Consider the following 27,243-nt stretch of genomic DNA (forward strand, 5'->3'; position numbering starts at 1 on the left):
ATAAAATATCGACGGCCTCCTAGAAATGCCCACAGTATTCAGAGAGTCGAGGAAGCGCGTGCAGTTCTCGCGAAATATTTGAAATTTCAAATGTCCCGCGCCGAGTGCGCAAAGGATAATGCTCAGTGACGACAGTCCCGCCGCTCGCGAACTATTCCGGAACCTGTTTACGGCTGAGCATTCAAACACCGGAAAGAGGTATGGTATGAGCGAGTCCGACGGCTTCGTCGTGGGTGGCCTACGAGCGAACGTAACGTGTGTGTGGTCCGAGCGTTCGTATGCTGGATGCGGCTGTCGCAGGCGTAGAAGATGCAAGACGCTTTGTTCGAACGGACCGGAGAGCTTTCTCCGTGGCAGAATATAATCAGCGTCTGGTCTTGAACAAAGGGCCTAAAGGTATTCTATTTTTATTCGCGGGATACTTTCGTTGTTTATCCGCCTGACGTATACACGTGACGTTTTGTTTTTAATCGGGGTGATAGTGTGTGGCGGCTTGCGCGTCGATTACGAGACCGTATAATGAATTATCATAGGCTAATAGCACTTCGGTGTTCGACGGAGACTTATTTAAAAGCAGGTTGAAGATCGATATTCTTTTCTTTTCTAGATGACACTTCTGGTGATCTGTTGCTTGTTCATGTTTCACCGAGTGTCGCCGGAATTGACACATGGTTTCGCTGGAAATTCCAACGGTGAAAACACGACATGGAATAGCCTGGAATTAAGCTCCAGACACAGGATCAAGGACTCCAGTTTTCTGCTGGACAGATATCCCATAAGAGAGTTACCATCTGATCCCTTAAACTGCAGAAGATCTGCAAAATGTGTGGAGTTAGAGAAGAACACATGTATGGGTACAAGATTACCATATACCAGAACCACTTTGGACTTGATACCTGAGGACATGACCCAGGATATGATAGAGGTATATAAATGCAATTTGTTAAATTTAAATATATATTGTTTAAGTATATTAAACATAAAGATTAAATTCATATTTCTCATGCTTTTCCTTTGACTAGATTAGGAAGTAAAGTTGAATAAGTGAAAAGGTGGCATTTCCTTGGGTGCCCATATACCTGTTAGACTCAGGTATACAAGGTGCCTATTTGAAGTCACCTCAGGTATAGCCTGTCCTGGTTCTTTCAGTGTTGCAATTTCAATGCCATGTGATTTACAGTTACTCTATTCTATAATACTTCCTAAAACAGATTCTGACAGTTACTTCTAATTTATTGATGAAATTACTTGCAGGCTATAGTTAACAATAAATTAAACATTAAATTACTATAAGATTACATTATTTAGATTTGTTAATAATATCTTCTATGTAATAATTTTATTTCACAGGAAAGATTGCAAGTTTTACAAGCATTGAGGCATATACCAAAGTGTTGGGCAGTTGTTCAGCCTCTGTTGTGCTCAATATTTATGCCAAAATGTACCAATGATACAGTAGACTTGCCATCTCAAGAGATGTGCAAAATAGTTTCTGGCCCCTGCAGAATTGTATTCAACCAAACAATCTGGCCAAGTTTCATCAAATGTGATAACACAGAACTGTTCCCAAGATTATGCAAAAATGATATCAGAGAGCTAAAGTTTAACATTTCGGGCAAGTGTTTAAAGCCTCTGGTTCCGACTGATAATGCACTTGCCATCTTTGAAGGAGTTGAAAGTTGTGGCACACAATGTAATGACCCTTTGTTCACACCCGATGAGCACAAGCAGATACATTCTTTCATTGCTTGGGCCGCAGGAATATGTGGTTCTTTCAACCTGTTCACAGTTGTAAGTATGGCAAAAATAATGAACTATTCTATGAACAATTCGGTCTCACATCTATTCTGTATTATAGGTAACTTTTTTAATTGATTGGAGGAGTGCAAACAAGTATCCTGCCTTAGTTATATTCTATATAAATTGTTGTTTTATGATATCCTGTGTTGGTTGGCTCGCTCAATTTATGAATGCAAGCAGAGAAGTGATAGTATGTCGCAAAGATGGAACATTAAGAATGAGTGAACCCAGGTAAACATGCAATCGTCGTTTTTTAAGATCTACAGGATGAGTTTAAAATAAACTATTGATATATTTTCAGTGGGGAGAACTTACTATGTGTTGTGGTATTTGTCTTGGTCTATTATTCTCTTATGGCAGCTATGGTATGGTTTGTGATTTTGACATATGCTTGGCACATGAGTTTCCAAGCACTAGGCAAAATTCAAGACAGAATCGATAAGAAGGGCGCATATTTTCATCTAATAGCTTGGTGTTTGCCACTCGTATTAACTGTAACCATCATGGCATTAGGAGAAATAGATGGAAACAGTGTAACTGGTATATGTTTTGTCGGTTACGCTAATCACACGATTAGAGCATGGTTTTTACTTGGTCCTGTACTAATAGTTTTATTAGCTGGTGGATATTTTTTATCGAGAGGTATGTTCAAGTTTACATTGATTTATATAACCTTTCTAGTTCTTACAATCAAAATAATAAAGTATATTGTTTATGTGCATTCCTAGAGACCTTAGTGTGTAAGTATTTTTCTAGTAAGTGCACAAGATTATTAAGTCATCATACACAGAAGTAATAGTGTAACATTTTCAGGACTGATTACTTTAATACGATTAAAAATAACCAGCCAAGAAATCATATCTGAAAGGGCAAGCGCTAAAATACGCGAAACCATCGTGCGTATGGGTCTCTTTTCAATTTTCACATTCGCTGCAGTAGTGGTGACATTTTATTGTCACATTTACGAGTTCCAACATTCATGGCAGTGGCGTCAGAGCTTTAGGAACTATATGATGTAAAACTAACATTCATGGAGTATGCTGCTAAATACGAAAGTCAATCGTGTCAACAATATATTCTTTCTCATTTACAGATGTGCAATAACGACGAAATACTTAGACATTTCTGAATGCAAAATGGAGATCCGTCCAAGCGCAGCTAAAATGCAACTGCACTTACTTTTACCATTTTTCTCTGGTATTCTTATGTCTTCGTGGGTCTGGACGAGTTCAACTGTAGACACATGGACCAGATTTCTCAGACGGTAAAATTTCACATAAGATATGCATTCTTTAAAGTACTGTTTTCCGTATGCCAATGGTTTCTTTTTAGAACTTTTAATTGTGAGACTGAAGAACCGATTAGACTGAAGAAACACAAAATAATCGCACAAGCGTTTGCGAAAAGGAAAACGTTCAATAATGCCGGTCGCTTGTCCATCAGTTTCCATAATACTCACGAGGACCCAGTCGGCCTGAATTTTGATCTGAACTCCGTAGCTTCTCAAGACTTCAGCTCAACATGGGCTGCTGCTTTACCAAAATTAGTTACACGTAGATGCGCCCTGGTCGATGGAAAAGGCTCGGTATCCAGTAATCGCAGAAACTCCGTAGATTCTGAGATCAGTTTCAGCGTGCGCCGTGTCTCTGTGGAATCTAGGAGAAATTCCTTGGATTCGCAGATATCCGTGCAAATAGCAGAACTCAAGACAACGCGTAAGGTAGCTAGCACTTCTCGAGGACGACGAGGGAAGCGCCGCCGAGACTTCAGAAAGTCGAGATCGGGCAAGGTGGGCCCACTATTTAGGAGAGGGAGTACCACATCGCAAGAGAGTCAACTTGGCGCACAAATATTGTCAGCTTTGACTATAGGCGGTGATTCGAGAGTACCTGCGATTCAAGTGCCGAATATGAAGAGACGATCGGCGATCACTGGCCTGGATGAAAGGGTACTCAATCCTAAACTATTCGATGGAAAGAACGTGAATACGCTGCTGCCATTCTTATTCCCAGGACATAGCAACAGCGAAGAGGTGAGCAGCGAGAAGCAACATCAAGGTGTCATAGGGAAGGACATGGACATCGAAGGCGGTAATATGGAGAAAGATGATCAGGAAGATCAAGACAGCGAGACTGACGATAGCCAGGCGGAAGAGGAGACAAAAATGTTGGAGCCTGAAGAGCCACATGAACGTAGCAAAAGTAAAACTAGCAATAAAAGTTCAAAGAGCTACGAGAGTATTAGAAGGAGCAGGGAAGGTCGCAGGAGTAAATATTTTCTTCAAGATGAGACAATTTTGAAACATCTGTTTCAAGAATCCAATGACATTAAATTGAAGAATGAAAGTGATATAATAGAGGCGTATAAGAAAGCAGGAATGGGAAATCTAGCATCCAGCTTGAACTCGTGTTGTCCCGAGTTAACGAGACTCAAGCCGGATATACAGACCGCCAATGCTCGAGAAATGGCGACGCAAACATCACTTCCTTTAGATATCTTAGAAATGGAAGAGCTGAAACAAAGCATAGATGAGATCATTAACAGTCGACATTGTAGCTCAAAGGGAACGCAAATCTCACCGCAATTAGGAAAAAGCAAAAACATTGCTGTATAACCGACTGGTTTAATGTAGCTTAAGAAAGTGACTGTCACTAAGTGGTTGTATAAACTGTTCCTCTATTCGATTAGTAGACTTCGCTGATAACTTTTTCTTTACTTATTTTTATCTGTGGTTACAATGTTTCCTGGAAAACAAATCGAAGTTGTATGATAATTTCAATCAGTGCCAAAATCTCATGATATTCGTAGTATTAATTGTTGTTCGCAACTGTATATTTAAAAGTGCAATAGGTATAATTTCACTGTGTAAATAACTCCGACGCAATGGCACATTATTGTTACTTTTATACGTTTTATTACCGACAAGCAAGATCTCGACCTAGTAATAAAATAATGCAGAATTTACAACACCGGAGGTATATACGTATTACAACTTTTTTTCTCGTTTTTCTTTTACACTGAAACGATATCAATCTAGCTTTAATATTGTTCTGTACATTACAGTATTTTACAATGTGTACATCCTACACACAGTACTTAGATTATATACAAATATTTTTTACGAACATTCCAGATTTTTTGTTACTATACCGATCATCTTTTTATTTTAACAATTTATGAAATACATCCTGTGAATTGTACTAGATACGTTCATTAATTCTAGAAAATGGCAACTTTTTAAATCTTAAAAGATAACTCGTAACAGTTCTCTAAATGTTATTTAAATATAAATCATTTGGTATACACTGTTCATCATTCATCTATAAACTTCCAAAGAGTGTTCCGACCTTCTACTTTCACTTGCAATACTTTTATAAAAATGTAGTTTGAAGCGTATTATGCACAGCGTGATATGAAACATAATCAGTGATTATTTCTGTAGACAATAATATCGAAAAATATTTTTAAACCCGAGTTGGAAAATTTATTCCAAGACATCTTTTTTGAGAAAATTAATGTGCTCTGAAATATTTTTTAAACTACACATTAAAAATGGCCGCTAGGAAAAACTCTCCAACTTCGTGTAACAATATTTTCCAGTATCCTATTAATATTTTAAGAGATCTCAGTCGTCACGCTATACGTGTCCAACCCTGTTTAATTATAGAAAAGGTCTACCCGTTATCGATAATTGATATTCAAGGAAACTATCTCTGCTTTGCCCTAAATAATCCGTGGAAATCGCATACCAACTTGTATTATAACTTGAACTTTAACACGTGGAAAATAATGGCATGCAGTCTTCGCCAGAGTGACAAACGCCTATCGAAAATAACAATTTTTATTCAACTTTGTCTAGAGATAACAAAAAGTATTAACAAACTCTTCGTCCGCTAAGTGTCTTATTCTTGTACACTATACAAAAACGAGGGGTGTAACGGTCAAATTTGATTCTGGCTTTCGCTTTAAAAGGAAGTCTGTCCTTTCTGCTCGAACCCGTTCTGGCGTAAAACCTGGAATCTACTCATTTCTCTGTCTGCGAACCGCCGGTCCTCTTCACATCGATCCCCTCACCGTCAATAATCTGGTTCGTCATTTTCGGCTACGCATTTTTTTCCTAAACTCGGTACAAATAGATTCAGGTTTTAATCTCATCGAGAGAAAAAAAAGCATGCAGAGAATGGTGTCTGTATAATATACGCTTCTCCAAACACGCAGAACACATATGTATAAGTCACACACGTAAACACAGTTCGTTGTTTCTCTGTACCATATGTTCTTCCATTCACATTTTCGATTTAATTCTTTCCATGTTTATTGTCATGATCACGAAGGTCTTCGACCGTACAAAAAAAGTGTAGCCGTCAATAGTGTCGTAACGTGCGTATAATTACGCTACAGCCCCTAAATATTAGAACATCGTAAGTCTCGAGTCAGCGTTTGCCGTTGTAGACTGATAATATTTTTTCATATTTTTATAATAATCTCTCGAGTTCTAACACTAAGGGACGGCAGTGTACGTTTGTGTGACTTGTTCTCAATGTTCGCAGTTTATTGACACCGGAACGAGTATCAGGCACTGTACAGTGTGTAGTGTGTCGAGTTACAATAATTAGTTTTGCCCCTTTGCAGCGCGCATATGAGACACAAACCACATGAGATCATAACATACATGCTTCAGCAACGCAACCCTCGGCGAGCAATTTTACCAAATGTCCGAATAATTTCCATTCTTTCCTTTGAGCGTTTTGTTTCGGCTTCCTTTCCTTTGTGTTTATGTTTGTTTCTCTTTCAAAAAGTCACGCGCTGTTTCCGTCTTGGCATGCACAATGTACGAGTATATTATTGGTATCAAATGACTGATCTGGACAGCGCATGGGGTATGGGGGGTCGAGAATGTTTTGTCTGGATTTGTTTTATTCACCACCACCTCGAAGAAGATCGGACATGACCGAAAACAGCAATTAGCCACCGGGCGAGGCTACTTGCTCTTGGCATGAGACTTTTGTTGTTTATTGTGTTCGTTACCCCAAACGAAGTTGTCCAACGCTTCTCCCAGGTAATACGATATCACGGAAAACGCCACCGTCGACCCCAAAAATATCGTCCTGATTGGGAACGACATCGCTGATAGCACAGGATACACCCAGGCGCCGCTCTTGTAATAGATCACGTGAATCCTGAAATTTTCGTAAATTAAAATTGTATCTACCCCAGTTCGAAGATCGAATACTGCATTAACATCTTCATACCAAATTATATACACAAAGTCGAAGAGCACAACAGTAACGATTCCAGAGAATCGTCGTGGATATTGTCTCGGCGACAGTATCAACTCTATTAATATCGAGACTAACACCATCGTATGCATCAAATGGTTCAACCACCATGGAAAATATGGGTCAATGGCCTTCGGGAACACTAATTCACGGTCTATAGACATCAGACCCCAAAATGTTACGGACACGAACTGCAACGTAAACGAAATAAAATAATTATAAAATTATGCAGCTAAGCAAACAATTGTGAGCTTGAATGAAATATTTGTTGAACAGAATAATTACCATTGCTATTGGGAAGGCTACCGATGCGAACAGAAAGTCTTTCATTTTACGAATCAAGGGCGGTTTCTTAGGGTTGATGGCGTTCGTACCGAACCAATCGTTCAGCATGCACAGAAAGTAAAACAACATTTGGATGATCTGAAACAGGTTTATTAATACGTAACAACATCAATTAAATGTGGCAGTTAGTTGAAACTTGTTTAATCTTAAATTCATGAATGCAGTTGATGCATTTATACTATTTTTATCTTCATGTTTTTTACATGTTTACAAAAGACATAACAATTAAGGGTAAGGACGTATTCAATCTTCTTATTCTAAATGAACTAAAAGGGTGTTAATCGTGTAGGTACGAATCAACAGGAAACCATGTGTCAACTTAATGGAAACATAATTTCTACCATGGTAATGTTCACTTGCTTTGTCACGGTACACGCTATAATCTAGAGACGACATGGAATAACGCTGAAACAATTGAACTGGCCACGCTTTTTCAAATTATACAGCTCCCGCTACGTGAAGCGATTATTTTTTGCTACGTATGTCCATTTAACTGTATCAAGTGATTTTTTCATTTATTACAGTACGAATATTGGATTCCTAATTCTCCACGGGCTGTCTCGTAACTTCAAAAGTCGATTAACTAATTCTAGTGTGCTCAGACTTTAGTGAAAGTTATTCGAACGCTGAACCTCTTCGACGCAAAGACAAAACGGTACCGTGCACACATTTTTGATCATTTCTTTAAAACTAACATCTGAAATTATCGTTTAAATTACTATCATAAATAAGGCCAGTAGGTCTTGATTGAAAACGATCAAATGATAACTATCAGTGACGAGAAGAAAAATTTTCCGCATACAGTGATTAACGACGATTTTACATATTTATGAAGCAACGGCAATCTGAGGTAAAAAAACGAAATGTGAATGTTCAGTAGAATATAAATAATTCTGTTTACTAATGGTTATCACCCGTAATGATTATCACAAAGCAAACATTGTTTTCAATCATGGATAAGACAACGTGATTCACCAATATTTTGAAAAGTTGATACCTATCGAATGGATAAGATTGTACAAAATTTGCACGCTTTTTTATTGTGTTTTATAATACTAACCGCGCCCCAGAACGTTAGAAACTTCCATTTCCCGCCGAAGCCGCTGAACATTTTGGAAACATTTACGGGCACAGACAGCTCGAAGAAACCATAATACACCGAGAAACTGAATTGCAACGCCGTGATCGTGTGGAACACGATCAGTAGACAGTCCCGCTTCATCTTACAGGTGTCTCAGTTATCCGTGGTCTGAAAATGGTTCAACCAGCTTCCATAACAATCGTCGTGCCAATGTACTAACGAATCGATCGGGTGTCTCGCGCAAAAAACCGGATATCGAATGTCAAACATAGAAGACTACACGTAGAAATAGATTAAATTCTGGCTATTTTCATCCGAAATACTACTCGATAAACGCGTGCGCTACCCTGCCGTCGTCCTCCTCCCTGTCCCGTTAGTGAGCAGGAAAAAGATCGTCGACCGGTTTTTATTCAGTGGCTGCAGATACTTGTTTCCCTTTTTCATTCTCTTTTTCTGAATCTCTCGCCTTCGTGACAGTGGAACGTAACTTTCTTTTCGTCGACGTAACGACCAACCGTGAATTCGCGAATCAACTTTTAAATATAGAATCATTGTCGCACGTGACCAACGTACTACTACACTAAAAATAGTCCGATTAGCAGTGCGTTCATTCAACCTTACTCGTTATTTGCAGGCTGCATTTATATTTTTTTTCTAATGATTTTTCTGTCTGTCGCCGGGATGAGACTAATGGTTCAATTGGTACAATAACCCAAGATTTTTTTTATTATTTTTTGGTATACTGTGCTGTGTCTACGTTCATGAATTACGATATAAATTGCGTATAATAGAGAGAAAATATAAATAAAATAATTAAAACAAAACTATTCAATAAAGTACAAACTATTATATCAATATATGCATATCTAGGCACACGTATATTTATATTTTTCAAAATAACCGATGTGCATATTATATTAAATAGACATGTTATACGAAGTTTAGTAGTAGTTATTAAAGAAAAATTGTTATTTCGATCCACGTAACAAATGTAGTCTTAAATTACGTAAATAGCACGTAATCGCTTAGGCAGGTGTGTTATATACACAATGCAAATTCTTATGTGCTTGCTAATTGTAAATAAAGGTGTCTCCGTCGTATCTGCAAGTATTATTAAAATTCTCAATAACGTTCAAATACATTTTCGGTTCTTTAAAAGCAGAAAATTTAATTGTCTTTATTCGAGACATGTAGGAATTATTAGCGTACAAATGATAGCGCGAAGTCACGCGTTATCTAAATATGCGATTCATACCGAAAACATTGCGCAGTTAAAAAATCTTCCTTTCAAACAGAGATTACATGAGCTCGAGTATTATTGTAACAGTACGCGTTCAAAATTCATCCTCGGTCAACATTATTTATTATAAATCTGTTATCTGATTTTTCTGATTGCTTATCTGATTTTATTACCAAACCGTTCCACGTAAACTCTGGTAATCTTTGTACATTAAATCTCGGCCGAAAATATTCCCTGATTCGGATTGTTCGTTGATAGCATGTTTCAGAAAAATTTTTTAAATCCCCGAAGGCGAGAGATGCAGTTTCGCGGCACTATGTCGTTTACGTAAGCAAAAGCAAGAACTTTTCGATACGGTAAGCGGTGATCTGTCAACGGGCTACTATTGTCCAGTGTCATCTATCAGTTTCACTAGAACCCCTATCGTTCGTTAGTACACTATTTCCACCGATCGAGATACCTTCGTATGGGATGGTAATAAAAAAGAATTTATCACACGGGTTTGTGACTTTTATCGGATTTCCTGATGGTTGAATCGATTTTCAAGCGACAACACTCAGGCTTTTTTCGGTCACATCTACAGCTTACGACAGAACGATATCGACCACGACGATGGTCCGCGACTTACTGACGGATCAGCGAAAATACAGCCGGGAGAAAGAGAGAAATAGCCCGGCATGTATGCGAGGCCTGCAATATGGAAGGGGCCAGACGAAGCTGGCGTTACTGCATACGACAGAGAGACGTAGCCAACGATTCTACTTCCACATTCTACAGGAGGAGGCAAAACCGTGTACGCTGAACGGGAGAAGAATTAGTAGTGTGTACGTCCGTGTACAACCGCGTGCACATCAATGCTACTATCTGTTTCTTACCAGCGCAGCGAGGCCACTGGAGCATCAGGAATTTCAATAGAATCGGAAAAGTACATCACCGACACCTTTAATTAACTGCTGCGCTGTGGATAATATATTATTTCAAATGACGAACTGTTATAGTTTATGCCTGTTCACGTCATAGCTTTCAACAAGCAATAGTATTATATAACAATAGTAACTATGGCATTCATGTATGTATCAACTTAAACATGATAACCGTTCTATGTAAAGAATGTAAATCTACCAATAGTAACTGGCGTGCTCCGTTTAGCTTTTATTATAAAACTTCCTTCGACAATATAATTTGTTCAAGCATTTTCCATGGAAGAGTTTCAAAAATTTGCAGATTTGCAAAATAAGAAAACGGTGATTTTGACGATAGTAGCTCTAGCATTAAAGATTTAAAAATTCGTTTGCATCCCGTATATAATTAATATATTTCGAATTCGGTAGACAGTTAAATTCATACTAGAATTTGAATTTAAAATTATTTTGCGATCAAACCCGCCAGACATGCTGCATAACACGAGATTGTACGAAGCTGGACAGGCCAGTTGTTTTTCTCGAGAGCGTTGAAATCGGTAGATAAATAAATAGGGTACGTATACATATAGTAGAGTATGGAAATAGGACAGAACAAATGAAGGGACATTGGGGCGTGTACGAAATGGATGAGGACCGGATCCAGAAAGAGAGGAAAAGATAGGTTGCGTTCCTCGATCTGCGTGAACTCGGTGCGCGATGTATTCTGAATGGTTTTCAGATTTATTATCGTATTTTAATTTAAAAAATCATTTTGGAGACCGACGCGTCTCGTCGCGTTGTAAAATACTTTGTTAACCCTTGAACCGGGTCTATTTTCACCAAGAGTAGAAATTCGTTCCATCGCTCAAATTTTAGAGACTAGCAAATATCCTAATAAATGGTTTCAAATATCGTTCGGTTTGTCGTTATTAGAAAAGTCCATTAGAAAAATCCTGTTGTCAACAAACCGGTGACGTTTAATGAAAATTTAAAATTTCAGTATATTTTGTTCGGACAAATTACGCGTTCGCATAGAAAAAAAGAAAGAGACAAAAAGATTGTAAGCGAAATGTTGCCGTAATACGTTACGTGATCTTCACCGTCACCTATCACATAACACTTACACCATACAGTCCTTTGAACCAGTCGAAATAGGTATCCCTGACATTTACTTTCGATCTTAACCAATGTATTTTTCGTAATTTCAGACACGAAAGATCGGGGTCACGATAGCCGAAAATATTTCTACAAATTATTGAGCAAAATTTTCGTGAAGATTTTAAATATTACAACCGACTATATCATTTGAACAGAATGGTCATCGACCTTGTTGGAAGACACTAGTCTAAGCATGTATCTTTATTGAATCACTTAAACCGTCACTGTTTCTAAGTAGGCGCAAAAGTTGAGGCTCAACTAGTTCTAATCTAACAGCTGTAAATCGTAACGTGCTGTATTCATTACTGTAAAAAATGTATACGCGTCGAAGATTTATTGTACGCGTTCCAAAAAATAAAAAATTGTAAGCGTCAACTAAAAATTATTATTACATACATTGTGTTATTAAAAACTGGCTAACTAAAATGTATCCATTTAATTTAATATATCCAAACAAATGGAAATAGCAATATTATTTTGCAAACTAATAATGTTCAGTGAAAAGGCAATCGGTGAGATTGCCCTCTTCTACCAATCCCATTGAAATCAATTGAATCGACAAGTATTGAGATCGTTCCGATTCAAGTGACACTAAATCGAACATGAATATGTATTACGCACCGGTTTTTATTGAAACAATAAATACTGCAGTAATCGAGGCATACATAAATAAAACATGTATTAATAACGCTACGGAATCTCTGCTTGACGAGTCTATGTGTGCTTCGGTATTTCACATCAAGTAATAAAATACTAACGATCAATAAGTGAACTGAAAAAATACGATGTTCTAATATTTAAATAATTCAAATCTTAATAGATCCCGCGCAACGAATCTTGTTGCTCTTTACGGCGCCACCTGCCAGAATTTTCACAAAGGTACATATCGCAAGGGAAAATTCTTCACCCCTGGTAACGAAATTTTAACAAAAACATAACAAAGGAACGCCTAAGAATTAATTGACTGAAAATGCATGAGAAGGAATATTTTAAAATCCTATTCACGTTTAACAAGCAACATATGCAACTATGACCGTCACTTATCCTTATTACAATCTATAATTTATGTTAATAAGATACAATAACAGTTGCCGGCATAATAAAAACGACGAGAAGAAGACTATCATAGATATACATCGTCGTACATTGTTTTTCTAGAATCCATAAAATTAAAACATCGACAGGTACTCGACGCGTGTCATTTTGAAATTCTTAGAACATCGGTCCGATCAATGTTAACCGTCAACACAAGTACATTTTTAAACACGTGAAAATGTGACAATCGAATATTATAAAAGTGAACAATTAGGACTTACCACATTCCAAATGGTCATGTACTTCATCATCCCCGGGTCGAACTTTTTGAAGGCAGCCATCACAAACGGTATCCGCATATAATACCCTTCGTACAACGTGTACGCATACGTAAAGAACATTAACGTATGGAATATTTGATTTATCGCGTGCGCCATGTCACCGAATCGCTGGAAAACAGATAGGAATTTGTCAAACGGATGTGTCCATTTCAAGGCTGGCCGTCTTTTGCTGAGCTTGCCGCGACTGCTTCTGCAAACCCCCATGTTCTCGCCCCGGTTTTCGGCAATGATGACGTTGTAGGTTAGGTTCGACTGACAATCAGCAATCAATAGACCGAATGGCTCCCTACCGTCCTACGCAACGGTACTTTTCGGACTTTCTACCGACGTTTCTACAGTACGGGAACTACCCAATTCTTACGCTGAAAATTCTAAAGTAATTGTTCACCCTTGTCGACTCTATACTTTAAACGTACAAACTGTGTTTCAACCCTCGTGCAGGATACAATACAGTCATAGGGAAATAAATGGTATTACAGTATTTAAAATTTAAAATGTGTGAATTTATATTCTTTAGAAACGTATGAGGGTTGATCAATGTCTAAGATAGTTTTTCCAAAGAAATTATTTAATAACTTGTGAACTATACATAGTCTTCGAATTTTATGATATCCAAAACCACTGTGCTCAGCACTTTAGCTGCCGGAAGCGTGGTAATAGATTTTTTGATGATTGAGGTGTTTTTAACAAAAACTTGATCGTTCTCTTTCCAAAAAGAATATTAAATGCGATCACTAGATTATGCGATTTAAAATAGTTGGTTTAATTACACTACTGTCCAATTGGTTATAAAACAATTTTGAATTATCAGTCTTTGACTTATTAGACCATTCAACAACTTCCGGAAGGTGAAAATATAAGATCGTAGCAGGTTCTTTTTTAACTGACTTGCAACCATATTCATGTCACTGATTAACCAAAAAAAGAACATATCTATTGAATTCATTAAACCTATTTAAAAATTGATTGAATAAACATTTTTTATCAGAATAATAAAAGTTTCTCGTAAACATAACATTAATTATTTATGTTGTGGTCTTGTTAATCGGAATAACTTCGTGAACGATCAAAATTATTTTCGTGCACATTGAACTTTGATCTGACGGTTTATCAATAAAAATGTTATCGGTATTGTTTCCGATGTAACATGGCAATTACGTTGCGAACGATAGCGAGAAAAATCTGCAATAATTCCAATAATAATATTTTTTCTTTCATCTAATTTGCCATTACCTTGTTAGAAATGCAAATGTCCTATCTTCAGATGACGATTAACGTATAATAATAATATAATATTGATTCAATCAAAAGACTCTACAATTAGTGCGACAAAAATTTGACTAGCACAGTATACATAATTGGTAGTATCCTGCAACCTGTTTTACGAGTTAAACGTTGTGTCATACACGTAGTTACATCGTCTATGACATCAGTATCAGTTGTCTTGAAGCTCTTTCGAAGCGCGCTTTATTTATGACTCAGTCTCCTTTAAAAATTCATTTTACAATTTTCAATATGTATAGCCAAACGTAGCATTTGCGGCATGTTATGCTTCATTGCTTTAAAGAAGAAAATAATACAAAGGACTTTACAGACGAGATTTATACGGTTTACGGGAGTGACGTTACAATTATTAAAGGCTGCCCGGACTTGATGTAAGAAATTTAGAGCTGGTAATTATAACTTGAAAGATGAAGATCAGCAACGTCCGCTGAGCACAGACCTTATCATGTTGCTGAAAATCTGCGATATGCATAGTGTGTGCGAGATAGTGGGTGCCACTAACATTCCCAGGACAATGGTACAGAAATATTTACTCAAAATGGGATATGGGAACCACGTTTCTACGTGCGATTTGCTTTTTCGGTGACATGAAAGAAATCCTTTCTTAAAATGTCTTGTCACTGGAGACGAGATTTTATTTCAAAATGTGCATTGAAAACGCGCTTAATCTAAAGAAAATAGTAAATAGGAAAAGAGTTCCGTCCCTAAGGTGAAACCATCGATTCTGACAAATATTATAATCAACTCGATCAATTGGAAGTCCCTGTAGCAGGTATCGTTTTTTATGCACCATCCGATTATTATTTGTTTCTCTCGTAAGAAAATTCTTGCCATTGTAGATGTCTCAAATCACGCCTTGGTGAATATTTTGCAAGTAAGCGACGATAATTTTGGAAGGAAGGCATAGTGAGGCTTCCTGAGAGATGGAAGAAGATAATAGAGCAGAACAGTTCGTATATAACACAATAAATCAACCTTGAACAACAAATGTCGTGTATTTATTTTGCATAAAAAAAATGGAAGAAACTTATGGAGCACTAACATATCCGTCACTTCCAGTTTACAACAGTTTTAGTAAGATTATGTTGAGGAATGTGGCGCTCCCGTTGATGCCTCGACTTCATCTATAAGTACCAGTTATCTGTCGTGCAACACGATACGGATAATCATTTCGGTTATATAACCCGGGTAACAAATTCGATCCTCGGACTCGAGCTCTTTCGAACGATTATTATTAAACGTTAAGTAGAGCTAATAAATACTGATTAAAAACGACTGACCCCCGTATTGCAATGACCATAACGACCATGAATTTCTCTTTCCGAGAGCGACATTTCCGAGGGTAAATAGTGTATTTAGGATGTTCCTAGTCCTATTAGATCAGGCATGTAACGTTAAAAGCGTTAGCCCTGGGAGCAATCTAGGACGCTGTCACCGACGCGATCAGCGTGCACCAATTATTCCAATTATACTTTATTCTCTAAAAAAATTGAAGCTATTATTACCAGTATCGGTGAAAGAATCAATTTCGTTCGTTTCTACCTTTGCACTCACCTTTGCTATTTAAGTTCAAGTTTAGAGATGAATTATTCATCGACTAGAAGTCAGTCTTGACTTCGTAAGAACTGATTGTGTTATTCTGAATCTCAGCCTGTACAATAATTACTGTGCAATCATATTTTCATAATCTCCAAGATATGCGGAAACAATCGCTTCGAATTTCCAAACCATAACAAACGTTTCGCCTCGATTCTTTTTTTAGCTGTTCGCCTCTTTACAGTTCTATCACCGGCGCAGACGAGAAATCGTAACGAAACGAGATACGGATGGTGTATCAATCATTGATAGATAACTGAACATATTTTCTTATCGTCTAGAAACTGTCTTCGAATTGCTGCATTGTCACGTTTGTGTAACACCTACTGCAGACATAGAATATCGAAGTCACTGCGCACATTCCAAGTTGGTAGATCCACTTGTCTACTGTACTAAACTTTTAAATGTACTAGGAGAGACTGCAATTGAAAGTATCCTCAGAGTTCGCACATTTTCTGTTGTTAATGAAATGAACAAACAATTCTAAAGCACTTCATATTATTCACAATATTCTTTGTAACACTCATAGTACCGCGCATTTCACGCCGCATATACTTAATAGTCCGCGCGTGTTTCGTTCAAAGAAAATTTGCATTGTCACAATCTTCGACCTAAACGCTTACCTAAACGGGCCTCGAACAACAATGAAATCCTCAGCTTCTTCCGCCTAATGAGAGTGCAGTGAGAACGTTGTGCACACACGCGCTGACGTGCCCGTAGATGTGAGACGAGTTAAAGGTTTACGGCTCTTGGCAAAACTAGCGTAGACTTTTGCCTGGAGGCCAGTTGTTGCACTGATCAGGCGATCGTGTCATGGCTGGTCTCGATGCGTAAGCCAGGCCCCTGATTCGCCGTTATCCGACACTGGTCCCTTTCGCCACGAACTTTTGTAATCTGCTTTTACAGTGGACATCCTGTCTCGCAACGACACTTCAGCGAGATACTAGATAATAAACGTGGCTATAGTGCAGGATAAACCAGGTAATATCACGGACTAAAATTTTTCAAAGCAGGTAGAGAAATCCTACTATAAAAATTACCGACCGCGTGCCTGTGATGGGTTTTAGTACAATAGAATGATTCTACCTTTGCTTGGTGCAGGTAGTTGAGGCTCAGGTAGTACTGCGTGAGGTTGAGGTAAGTTCTAAAAGTAAGTTCTTAGTCAGATTTTTCTTAACAGTCTTATAATTTATTATTCTATTAATTTTAATTTAATTTTTCTGGAATCATCCATGGCATATGTATGATATATGTATATATTTAAAACGACGATAATATAATAAATATGTGAAATTATTATTCTAAGAAAAGGATGTCGAAACTCTGTTTTGGCTTCACGATATTTGTTGAACTCAACAGTTCGATAATGCCATTTGTATCTACTGTAAGACGGATGCAACTTGTGCGATAAAATTTATCTACTAACCTTTGACAACTTGTTAATATAAATTTAATGTAAAAGAGGCTAAATGTCATGTTTAACAAGCGCGATTCTTGATACATTGTTGTTATTATTAACAATTTCGTATTAAAGTATAATAGTATTATTACTATAGTTATAGTAGTATTATAGTATTAGTATTAGTATATAACTTAGTATTTGCGCTATTGAAAAGAATACCGAGAGAGTATCGGGAAAAGATACTGAAAACATAGTTTAACCAGAAAAGACGGGTACAAGAACGTAAATGTATGCAAGTTAAAGCAATAGAGAACGACATCCTCCAGTCATGACGCACAAGAGCAATAATTTAAGCATTGCTTCCGAAGGCGTCAAAACAAGACTACATTCGATGATGCACACTATTACATGTTTCTGCAGCCGGCATTACATTTAATTGCCAATGCATTGATCATTAACCGGTTTTTCTCGCCAGAGAAATGGATGTAATCTCAATCTTCTAGAAACTTTTTGTCTAATTTTTTATTTTTCTCTTTATGTTTTTCTGATGTTCAAATAACCTCGACGAGCCGAAGCCACGCGAAGGTAAAGTTCAACCAGTCTGAACGGGCCCAAACGCACCGGAACAGACCCGAGTGGATCAGAACGGACACGAGAGAACCCTGAGTGAACTGAAGTGAATCCGAGCGAGTCCGAGCGGATCAGAGGTAACTGAAGCGTACAGAATCGAGTTCGAGCAAGTTCGAACGAGTCAAATTGTGGAGAAAATAAAAAAAAAATGTCCATCACCGAAACTTGATCTCTGTTGTCGAATTCGAATTTAATTCCAAAACCCACCGTTCTAACATCCTAGAGGTCGTTGATATCAGTAATTTTTTTTCCACGTCGGTATTACAGATTCTTCGAATTGTCAAAATTATTGAACAAGATCTACTTGCAGTAATCTGTACGTAATAGAACAGTTATATTGCATTTCATAAAATACATTTATAATATCCTATTGGACTGTAGATGTTTATGTGGAACTGAAATCGTTTGCTATTTATTACAAAGTACTAGTGCCTAATTAAAATACGTCTATCCCTACGAATTTTAATAAATTGAAAATGGTATATTTTGATATTTTAAGATACTTTATATCGATCGAAATCGGTACATCAATTTTCGTTGAGCACTTTTACCCAGAGAGAAATAAATGTTCTCGTTAGTATCTGCAGAGTCCGTAAGAGGGTTCACATTGGAGTTGAATGTGTGACAGTTCGAAAGAACAGTTTGGCGCCGAACGTTTTCTACGCGTGGTTTCGTAGAATTACGTATTGCTTCGGGCCTGTTACTTCCGCGGAGTTGTGCGCCAGTGTTCGCGAATGAACGACGAGAAATAGCTTGTTTTAGTTTGTCTGTTCGACGAAGACGCGGTCAAGTTTGATGCTTCGAATGCGGTTACGGTTATTCGATACGACCTGCGCTGTTGATATAGTATAAACAGGTAACTATGCACTGCCAGCATATGTACACCGCACATCAGCTTGAGAACGTAACACCTTTTATTGTGATTGACTTTTCGTTGCTGCGGATAATCCCTCGGACCTTGAACGTCCGCCTAATTCTATTCGCATTGTACATAAAAAATCATGAGTAGCCTTAAGTCGGTATCAATTCTTCACAACGGTTGCAATGTGCGACCACCATTACGTTGGCCATGTCCCAAATAAGCCCTCATGGTCTTCAAAAGGACCAAAATGTTGACGCACGATTCGTCTTCGTCATTCTCGATAAATTTAGACGAAACCATGATTCGTTGTAAAGTACCGCCCACTCAAGTTTGGTTAGTCATAGTGTGTATGTGTTTTAATTAGCGAGCCTGAGTTACATGTACTGTAATAACGTTGTTCCCATGGCTTCTTCCGACCGTAATTATTTCCTTACTCAAAGTAACAATCGCGCACTTTCCTTTTCGTCTTTCTGTTTGTATTGTGTCTTGGTAGTTTTATATCTTGATCAAGGTGAAAGGCAAGTCGATCGATGCACCTAAAATTATTATGTTGTTGCACTTTATTGCTACAATTAGGATGTATCTGTTTACAATATGCAGACATTGGTTGTTTTCACGGAAAAAAGTTTTATAATCGTTGTTACGAATTTTATAGTGGAGGAAAAACCATTGTTTCAAGGACATTTTTAACATTTGAGAAACAGTTGATAAGATCCTATGGAATTGTATGTCAACTAATATTTTCAATGACAACGTGATTCGACGAGTTATTTGACAACTCAAGTTTGTAGTCACGACGATAAGGAAAATCGTCTCAACGCGATCAAAACCCCAAGAAATGGGTTGCAGCCACCTTTTACGGCGCCGAAAGAAACCGGTAACTTCTGTCTTTTTCTTCGCCGTTGGCTTCTACCGTTATGTTGCGTAATCTATGGCGGCGTTATCCGAACAGATCTGTTTTCGTCCTTCGACAGAAACAAACGTACCGCAAACTGAAAAAGAACGAATCGGTAACTTGTACGCGATGCAGTTTCAAAACCACGTGATATTTTACAAACTGCTCGTGCCGGTTCTTGTGACCGGCGTACGAAATGTAAAGTTATCCAAGACCAACTGTCTCGGTCGAATATGTACGTAATCGAATCCAACAGGAATATACCATAATCTCCCATGATTCATTCGTGGATTACGCTTTAAATCGGCTGTAAATGTACTTTCTTGGTCGCAGCAGGTAGTGTATGTAGGTTAGTTGAAATGTATTACGGCAGTGGCACACCGGCGCGAATAACTATGGATTACGTCGCTTAATCTAAACCACGATATCGTTACAAGTCCTTGACGGAATCGATCGACGACGGCAGAATTGGATGGTTTCGCGCCATAAAACAAGATTTCATTCCTGGTGCTTACACACGGTTGAGTATCAATCAACGAGTTGTTCGATAAATTGTATAACATATAGTGTCTAAGTTAACATACACAGCTAACAACATTTATCTAATACCTAAGAATTTGTAAAACAGAAATGAACAGGAGAATTCGGAACACCAAGCTACGGCCCTGCCGGAATACATTAGCTTCCGTGAATATGTTGCAACAACCGCCGATTACTAATACATACCACAATGCTGTTCGTCACGGTCGTTACAAAACTATCAGCAACAAAATTTGATATTTTTTTTTGTTTCTGTTATCGCTCGTCACGGTTCAGCGCATCATAATCCTCTTTATGTTCCCAGTACGTTCAACGCGAAAACGTGCATCGCTGCGGCGCGTTTGAAATAATTGCGTGACTCGACGTTTCGCTTGCAAATCACGAACAATCGCGCGACACGTTTGCCGAAGAATTGGGAGTTGCACGCAAGGTGACCGGCAATTTAAGCCGTAAAAAATTGTCGGATCCAGCCGCTTTCCTAGGTATAGTCGTGGCTTGACCGAACTGACAAAAAACCGGACGCAAGGTATTTGCTCGATTAATTTTTCCGAGAAACCTTGGCCACAGGTGTGCGACGAAGATGCCGAAGCTAAACGCACGAGATCCGTTTATATACATGCAAGCCCCTTAAACGCTGCAATTTTCCGAACGTTCGAGTCCACTATTCCTCTTTGTTTCAGTTTCATTTGAAGTTGCTGCGATCTGTATCAGAAGTAAAAACTGCCCGCTCGATCGATAAAACAGATCCTAGTGCTCGTAGTTTACAAAGGAGACGTTTACGAACTAACATTTTGTATGAGTTACCAGGGTAACAACTCTAAAAGTTACGTAACTCTAGGTATTGAATATCATTTTCAAAAATCCCGATGCGTTTTTTCGTGTTACTGGTCGCTACCGATCTATGTACAGTGTTATCAAACGTCCTGCATGTTTACATAAGAGGTCAGAATTACTGGAGGAGCATATGTCATTACTTTATGAAGCTGTAATTCACTGGGGCGAATTATGTAAATCCGTGTCTTGGGTCGTCTTTTGTAAAATATGGTAGCTTCATTGAAAGCAGCCTGTGTACCCGTAATCCGTAACCTAAAGGGAGTTAGATGACCCGCGCTATCGTGGAAACGTGTCCCAGACAATCGCGCCGGTGTCTTTGTGTTCAGTGGCACAAGTGATGCAATTGAATTTTATGCACCTGCCAGCAACGTTAGTAGCGGACGCTCGCATTTTTTGGGGGACAGGTTTATATGATAGCGTAACAAGAACGATCGGATGAGTCAGCCGCACCGGTAACCGGCTTCGTCTCTTCCCAGTTCGTCTTTCTCGTACGTTTACAGTGCCCCTTTTCTACCATCGCCGTCGTTGCCTTTCCGTCATACCACCTTCCTTTCGGTTCTTTGTCCTTCTTCAGTTTACCAACCTTTCTTCTTCTCCAGTTTTACGTCGACACAGGTTATACCCTGTCTTCGTTCCTCCTGCCGTCGATAGCACTGCGCTTGTCCTTCTTCAACTCGCGGCTTCCTTTCTCGATCTTATTCAATCCTGAAGTAGCGATGGGTGCGTTTGCCCTCTGTTCAGCGAGTTTTTCATTTACGTTATAGTAACTTTTTAACTAAATACAGGGGATGATAAATTTAAAAAATTCCGACGAATGTAGAAACTGTGATGCGCTATTCTTAATTTAGTGGTTGGTAGTTGAAGAATCGGTTCCAAAAACTTCCGGCGGTTGGACGTATTCGGTGCATTTCGAGTCGATCGCTGCGCCGATCCTTTTCCTTGTTCAACCGAGAGCACGATCATCTCGCCTTGAGTCGGTCTCGCTCACTCCTTTATTTCCCAATGCTCTAACACTTTCGAGCGAATCGCAACAGGCGACTTCATTGCGTGCCGTTCGCTCGTGACCGCTCGAGCAACGAGGTTCCTCCACCGCGTTCTTCCTTTGTCTCCGCTGTTCTCGAATTCAGATAAGACGCATTCGAGTCGTTCACCGAAAAATGAACAATCAGTGACTTGACGATCATTTTGTAATCCTGTTCGGTACAATTTTCGGGGAAACTCGTCGTGACAGTGTAAAACAACAGTGACACAGACAGGAAGGAACACCGAGGGAAAGCCGGGAAATAAAACATCGTTCATTAGCCATCAAATAATCATTCAATGTAAGTTATTATTGCAACGGACGATATCATTTTTTTTGTTTTCCCGTTAAGGCATGACATTTATCGCGCATTCCAACACATGCGCGTTGTAAACGATGCACTCTGTAAAATCAGCTAATTAGCGATTCCCGGAAGAGTGTTCTGTAATGCATGAACGTTAGTGGAATGAAAATCGTGTTTTTATCTACATCGATAATGGTTAATGACTTTTGAATTGTACTACGCGTGTCCTTCGAACGGTAAATTAATAGTTCACAGCATGGTTAATGGCTAGTTGTATTCGATTACTAGTTATTTCCTACTAAAAGCCAGTATTTTGAGTGTTCGTTCTTTCGATGCATTCAAGCAACTCGCGGGTCACGTTTGAACTTGAAACGCACGAAATTACCTCCTCTTCTCCCCTTTCGTTATAGAATGCCTTAGCAACATGCGTTCGATTAGACTTCACGGAATTAGAGTTCGTTCAATTGAATTTATTTGACACGTAATAGAGGTTCAGAACCCTGCAAATAATACAATATAATTTGCAGACAGATTCGTCATACGCCAACGAGTTCCCGGCGAAGTAAAAGTCCAGTAAAGCGGTTACGTTAGCAAGCTCAGCGAACGAGTCCGAGACGTTGCGACTGTGCGGTGTTTCACCCAGAAGTGACTCATTCGCTGTACAACAGTGTCTTGTTTGATGTTTTACTAATGAATGTTACCTTTCATTCGTTGTTTAACACGCATATGTTCAATAATAACACAAGTATTTCAGTTACTCGTACGTTTGACGAAAGACAAAATATAAACGACATAATTACGGAACAAATAGATTGTCTATTTTTTTAGAAAATTAACAGAATACCTGTAGAAAGCTGCAATTATGATTTCACAGTTTAACCTGTAGAAAATCAAAAGAAACTTGTATTCGTTATGGAATGACCGAATAAGTATCAGACTGTTGTATTCTTTAGTTTTCTAGGACATGGATAAAATTCAGTTTTGAGAAATGTTTAAACAGTTTCGTTGATGGAGATTGATTGATAATTATTATTACAAAAGAGAACACGACCAAGGTAATCTTCGGTCGAATAGTTTCTTTATTTGTTCAGTGGGAGCGCCTATTTTTACTTTCCCGCGTTTGCGGTACGTTTCGTCACCTATTTGCAAACATTGATTCATTATTGATTCGAAATCGATTGCTGGGGCTGTTAATTCCGTTTTCACATATTGTCGTTCACTTGACCGTAATATGATTCCATTCGCAATAACTGTCCATCCTACTCCGGACACTTGAATGTCATATGTCTAGAGTGTTTATGGTGCGGCGGACAGTTATTATGACCGACCAGGTACTTTAGCTCTGTCCTCCAGAAAAACAGGGTGTAATGACCGTTCGTAAATTGTTACAGAGATCCGTGGCAAAACAAGGGACGGGTTAACGAGATGTCCGAGTACTGCGAGTACATGTGGGACCCCACAAGGGGTCACCCGGGCGCCGCTCTGGCACGGAGTATTTACGAGGAAGAAGCCAGGTTCGACAAACGTGACAAGAAACTGGCTATTAAGACCGTCCGGGCGATCTTGCGAGAAATGCCGGATGTAGGTAAGACTACAAAAACGTCTTACTGATCCCTCTTGGCCAATAACATTATCCAATCTTTTTATCTGAACGTTCCGCCGTTCTCAGCTACTGTTTATGATCGATATCTAATTACGCGTGTCTTTGAAACCCTCTCGACGGCGGACATCGTACATCCCGGTCCGTTAACCATGATAAAGCGTCGTCTTGTTTCGTGCAAGCAAATGAACCTACCCAACGCGGTGCCGAAGGAGTGTCTGATTCGCTTTCATAGCGACGATCCTCGAATTTCCGGCATAATATCCGTGTTCGAGCGGCTTCCTGCCGATCATTTTTCACGCTAGGCATTACAATGACCTGTCCTTGCTCCTAGACATGAAGCACTGCACGGACGAATATATTACGCGTTTCCTGCTGGCCCGGAAGTATCGGACGGAGCAGGCTGCTGCCCTGATAGCCGCTTATCAGGCGCAAGTAGCACATCGACAGGATATCTTCGGCAATCTAACGGCGAGGGACCCGGCTCTGCAACGGGCGCTGCGCGCTGGTATACCGGGCGTGCTTCCGGCCCGCGATAGGTACTGATATCCTCGATCGTTTAAATTCAACCTCAGTTTTTACACTGCTTAATTACCATTTTTCATATGTTTCAGGAAAGGCAGATGCGTGCTAGTGATTTTAGCCTCGCAATGGGATCCCGTATCGGTTCCAGCTTTATCGGTACAAAGAGCTCTCTTTTTGGTGCTCGAAATTCTTATTCAAGATCCTAGAAATCAGGTATTATTATTTTAGTACACACGCAGTCTTTCATCAATCAATCGGATCATTTTGTAAAATACAAAGGATTTTTCGCCTACTCGTTGTTGTCCTAAATACAGAAAATCCGCAGTCTATTGATTGTACCAGTTAAGCTGATAGTGTGTTGGTAATTCAACGCTGCAGGATATTGTAAAGGACAAAGATCTTCGACGCACCGACTAACGGCGCTCCAATTTCTTTTCCAGCAATCCGGTTTTGTCGCTGTGGTAGATTGGAGCGGATTCTCCTTGCGACAGGGCGGTGCCTTGGGCGCAGCGGCACTGCGGAACTTAATAGCCGCTCTTCGTGGTCGATTTCCGGCCAGATTCAAAGCTATTCACTTCCTGTCGGCGCCACTCTACGTCCAGGCCACCTTGGCCCTCGTGAAACCCTTCTTGGATGAAAAAACGAGAAACAAGGTAGGGTCAACTTCTTGATCAATATTTCCCGTGCTTATTATAACTTTCATGTATCACTTTATCTACGAAATCCATTTATATTTCTTCGAGTATTACTGGTCTTCTGTTTGTCTGATTTCTGCGCTATTATCTCGACCTAGTTCAAAAGAAGTTATCACCGGAAATATAATTTCTAATTGTGCATGGTTGTAACCAATTCTTCACTCGATAATTTTAACGTTGGACAGTTAATAAATCTTTTTAAAAATCAAAATTGGATTCAAAGGCGAAAGCTGTTTAGCAATACTTTTTCAATTCTAAAGGACAAACGTGGCTACACGGTGAGAAATAAATCGGGTTGCTATAGCCGAAAAACAAACATGGTTTCACAGATGCACATCTAGATAAAGCGGAGTTAAATATTGACTGGAAGATAATTAGAGGTTGCATAGCATAAATCCAGTTACAAGATTGGTTCACCATAGTCTCATTTTCTCGTTGTAGGAGACTAAATGCGATTTCTCGGCTTATGAATTTTTGCATAAATGATTCCGACAGATCTATCTCCATGGGAATAATTTAAGTACGCTGCACGAGCACCTGCCTACTGACATATTGCCAGCGGAATTGGGTGGCACAGGGCCAGCATTCAATCCAGGATTATGGGCAGACCCAGTCATTCATTCAGCAATGAAGGACGATGAGCTGACTACCCTAAAAAAGGAGAAGGAGCAGGCTGAGAATGGAGATGGTAGAATGTGTGATAAAAAGTTGGTAGAATCTAGAAATGAAGAGAACCATAAGAAGAACGAGGCCAGCAGCATAGAATCTAGTAATGGTATAAACAGAGAAAATGGAAGGCGATTTTTTAATCCTTTTGGAAGTTCCACGAAGAATCAGTCCGTTAAAAAGCCCGGGGCTAACGTGGAATTGAATTTAATTAACCATAGTAATTCAGAAGAGAGAGAAGAAGGTAGAAGGGGAAGTAGAACGATAAGGAAAGATGAGGATCCTTACTGTCAGAGTAGAGACAGAATGTTAAACAATGGAAACAGTGATTACTACAGTGATAAAAAGGAGTCGTACAATGATGCGCAGGATAATTTACTAACTTATCGACCTGAGACGAATTCTAATGACTATGAGACTTCGAATAGGATAGATAGCGACGACAGTAAAGAAAATTCATTAGACAATAGATCAGAAAATCCTCTTATTGATACTAGGGGCGAGGTACCTTCTGAAGAAACGAATCTCATAACGTAATCTCGTGGACGCATTAGTTTCTAAAATGAATTCATTGAGTACTTAAGCAGAACTTTTATACGATATATTAGCTCGATTTTTGATGAAACGAACAAGATAATGTAGTTGTAGAATTTTTTTTATGGACTTTAAGAAGTATCTTGTGATATGGTAAACGTTGTTTTTAACGAATTTAAGTATTCATGAGGCTTTTATATTTCTCTCGTGTATAAAATATTTACTTATTGGTATCAACACATTAGAATACGTAAAGTAATAAATTTCATCAATTTTATTGTTTTTAAAATTAGTTAATCATTAAAGATTTTTTACAAATTGGAAGCATGAATGTGAATAAGAATATCATTTTTACAGATTTTTACTTACATATTTTAGAACGTGTTTCCACGACAAACAATTTATATTAGTGTTGTAAATATGTATTAAATTATTTATTCATCTCAACTATATCATGAAAGTAAGGATCTCTTATTACATATTTTTAAGATCGATAGGAAACGTATCCTCAAAGGAAAATGTATTCCACTTATTAAGAATCTCTATGAATTGTCTCTCGTTTTATGACAATATCAAGAAAACTCCAAGGAACTTAGAGAGTGTTATGTATATTGATAACAAATGTAAACTATTAATTGCAGCGAGATATTTCGTTACATTTATGTTAGTATAAA

General features: G+C 38.6%; 3 protein-coding genes across 8 annotated transcripts; 2 read left to right on the plus strand and 1 right to left on the minus strand.

The window, feature by feature from the left end:
- Positions 1-180: 180 nt before the first annotated feature.
- On the plus strand, positions 181-6,584 carry Smo (smoothened, frizzled class receptor). The gene is made up of 8 exons (XM_078189336.1): positions 181-396; positions 608-925; positions 1,351-1,791; positions 1,859-2,031; positions 2,102-2,442; positions 2,614-2,815; positions 2,894-3,064; positions 3,133-6,584. Exons 2-8 carry the CDS (start codon positions 608-610, stop codon positions 4,412-4,414), a joined length of 2,928 nt encoding a protein of 975 aa, XP_078045462.1. The 5' UTR covers positions 181-396; the 3' UTR covers positions 4,415-6,584.
- Positions 5,626-16,865, minus strand: LOC144474492 (androgen-induced gene 1 protein). 4 transcript variants are annotated; one of them, XM_078189343.1, is made up of 6 exons: positions 16,685-16,865; positions 13,122-13,289; positions 7,365-7,502; positions 7,053-7,270; positions 6,829-6,980; positions 5,626-5,917 (listed from the first exon to the last, which is right to left on the minus strand). In XM_078189343.1, the coding sequence occupies exons 2-6, from the start codon at positions 13,275-13,277 to the stop codon at positions 5,877-5,879; spliced, it is 705 nt and encodes a 234-aa protein (XP_078045469.1). In that variant the 5' UTR covers positions 13,278-13,289; positions 16,685-16,865; the 3' UTR covers positions 5,626-5,876. The 4 variants fall into 4 exon arrangements, with proteins under 4 accessions (XP_078045469.1, XP_078045468.1, XP_078045467.1 ...); XM_078189342.1 differs by lacking the exons at positions 13,122-13,289; positions 16,685-16,865 and adding exons at positions 8,485-8,673; positions 10,206-10,393; XM_078189341.1 differs by having other exon boundaries at positions 5,626-6,980; positions 16,685-16,863.
- Positions 16,866-18,720: 1,855 nt separating this feature from the next.
- Positions 18,721-27,074, plus strand: LOC144474557 (clavesin-2). 3 transcript variants are annotated; one of them, XM_078189522.1, is made up of 7 exons: positions 18,721-18,949; positions 20,695-22,546; positions 23,941-24,134; positions 24,484-24,688; positions 24,764-24,887; positions 25,115-25,327; positions 25,865-27,074. In XM_078189522.1, the coding sequence occupies exons 3-7, from the start codon at positions 23,975-23,977 to the stop codon at positions 26,570-26,572; spliced, it is 1,410 nt and encodes a 469-aa protein (XP_078045648.1). In that variant the 5' UTR covers positions 18,721-18,949; positions 20,695-22,546; positions 23,941-23,974; the 3' UTR covers positions 26,573-27,074. The 3 variants fall into 3 exon arrangements, with proteins under 3 accessions (XP_078045648.1, XP_078045649.1, XP_078045647.1); XM_078189523.1 differs by having other exon boundaries at positions 22,352-22,546; XM_078189521.1 differs by lacking the exon at positions 20,695-22,546.
- The last annotated feature ends 169 nt before the right edge of the window (positions 27,075-27,243 follow it).

This window comes from Augochlora pura, chromosome 8 (assembly GCF_028453695.1).
Source record: "Augochlora pura isolate Apur16 chromosome 8, APUR_v2.2.1, whole genome shotgun sequence".
In the NCBI taxonomy this organism is placed as follows: Eukaryota; Metazoa; Arthropoda; class Insecta; order Hymenoptera; family Halictidae; genus Augochlora; species Augochlora pura.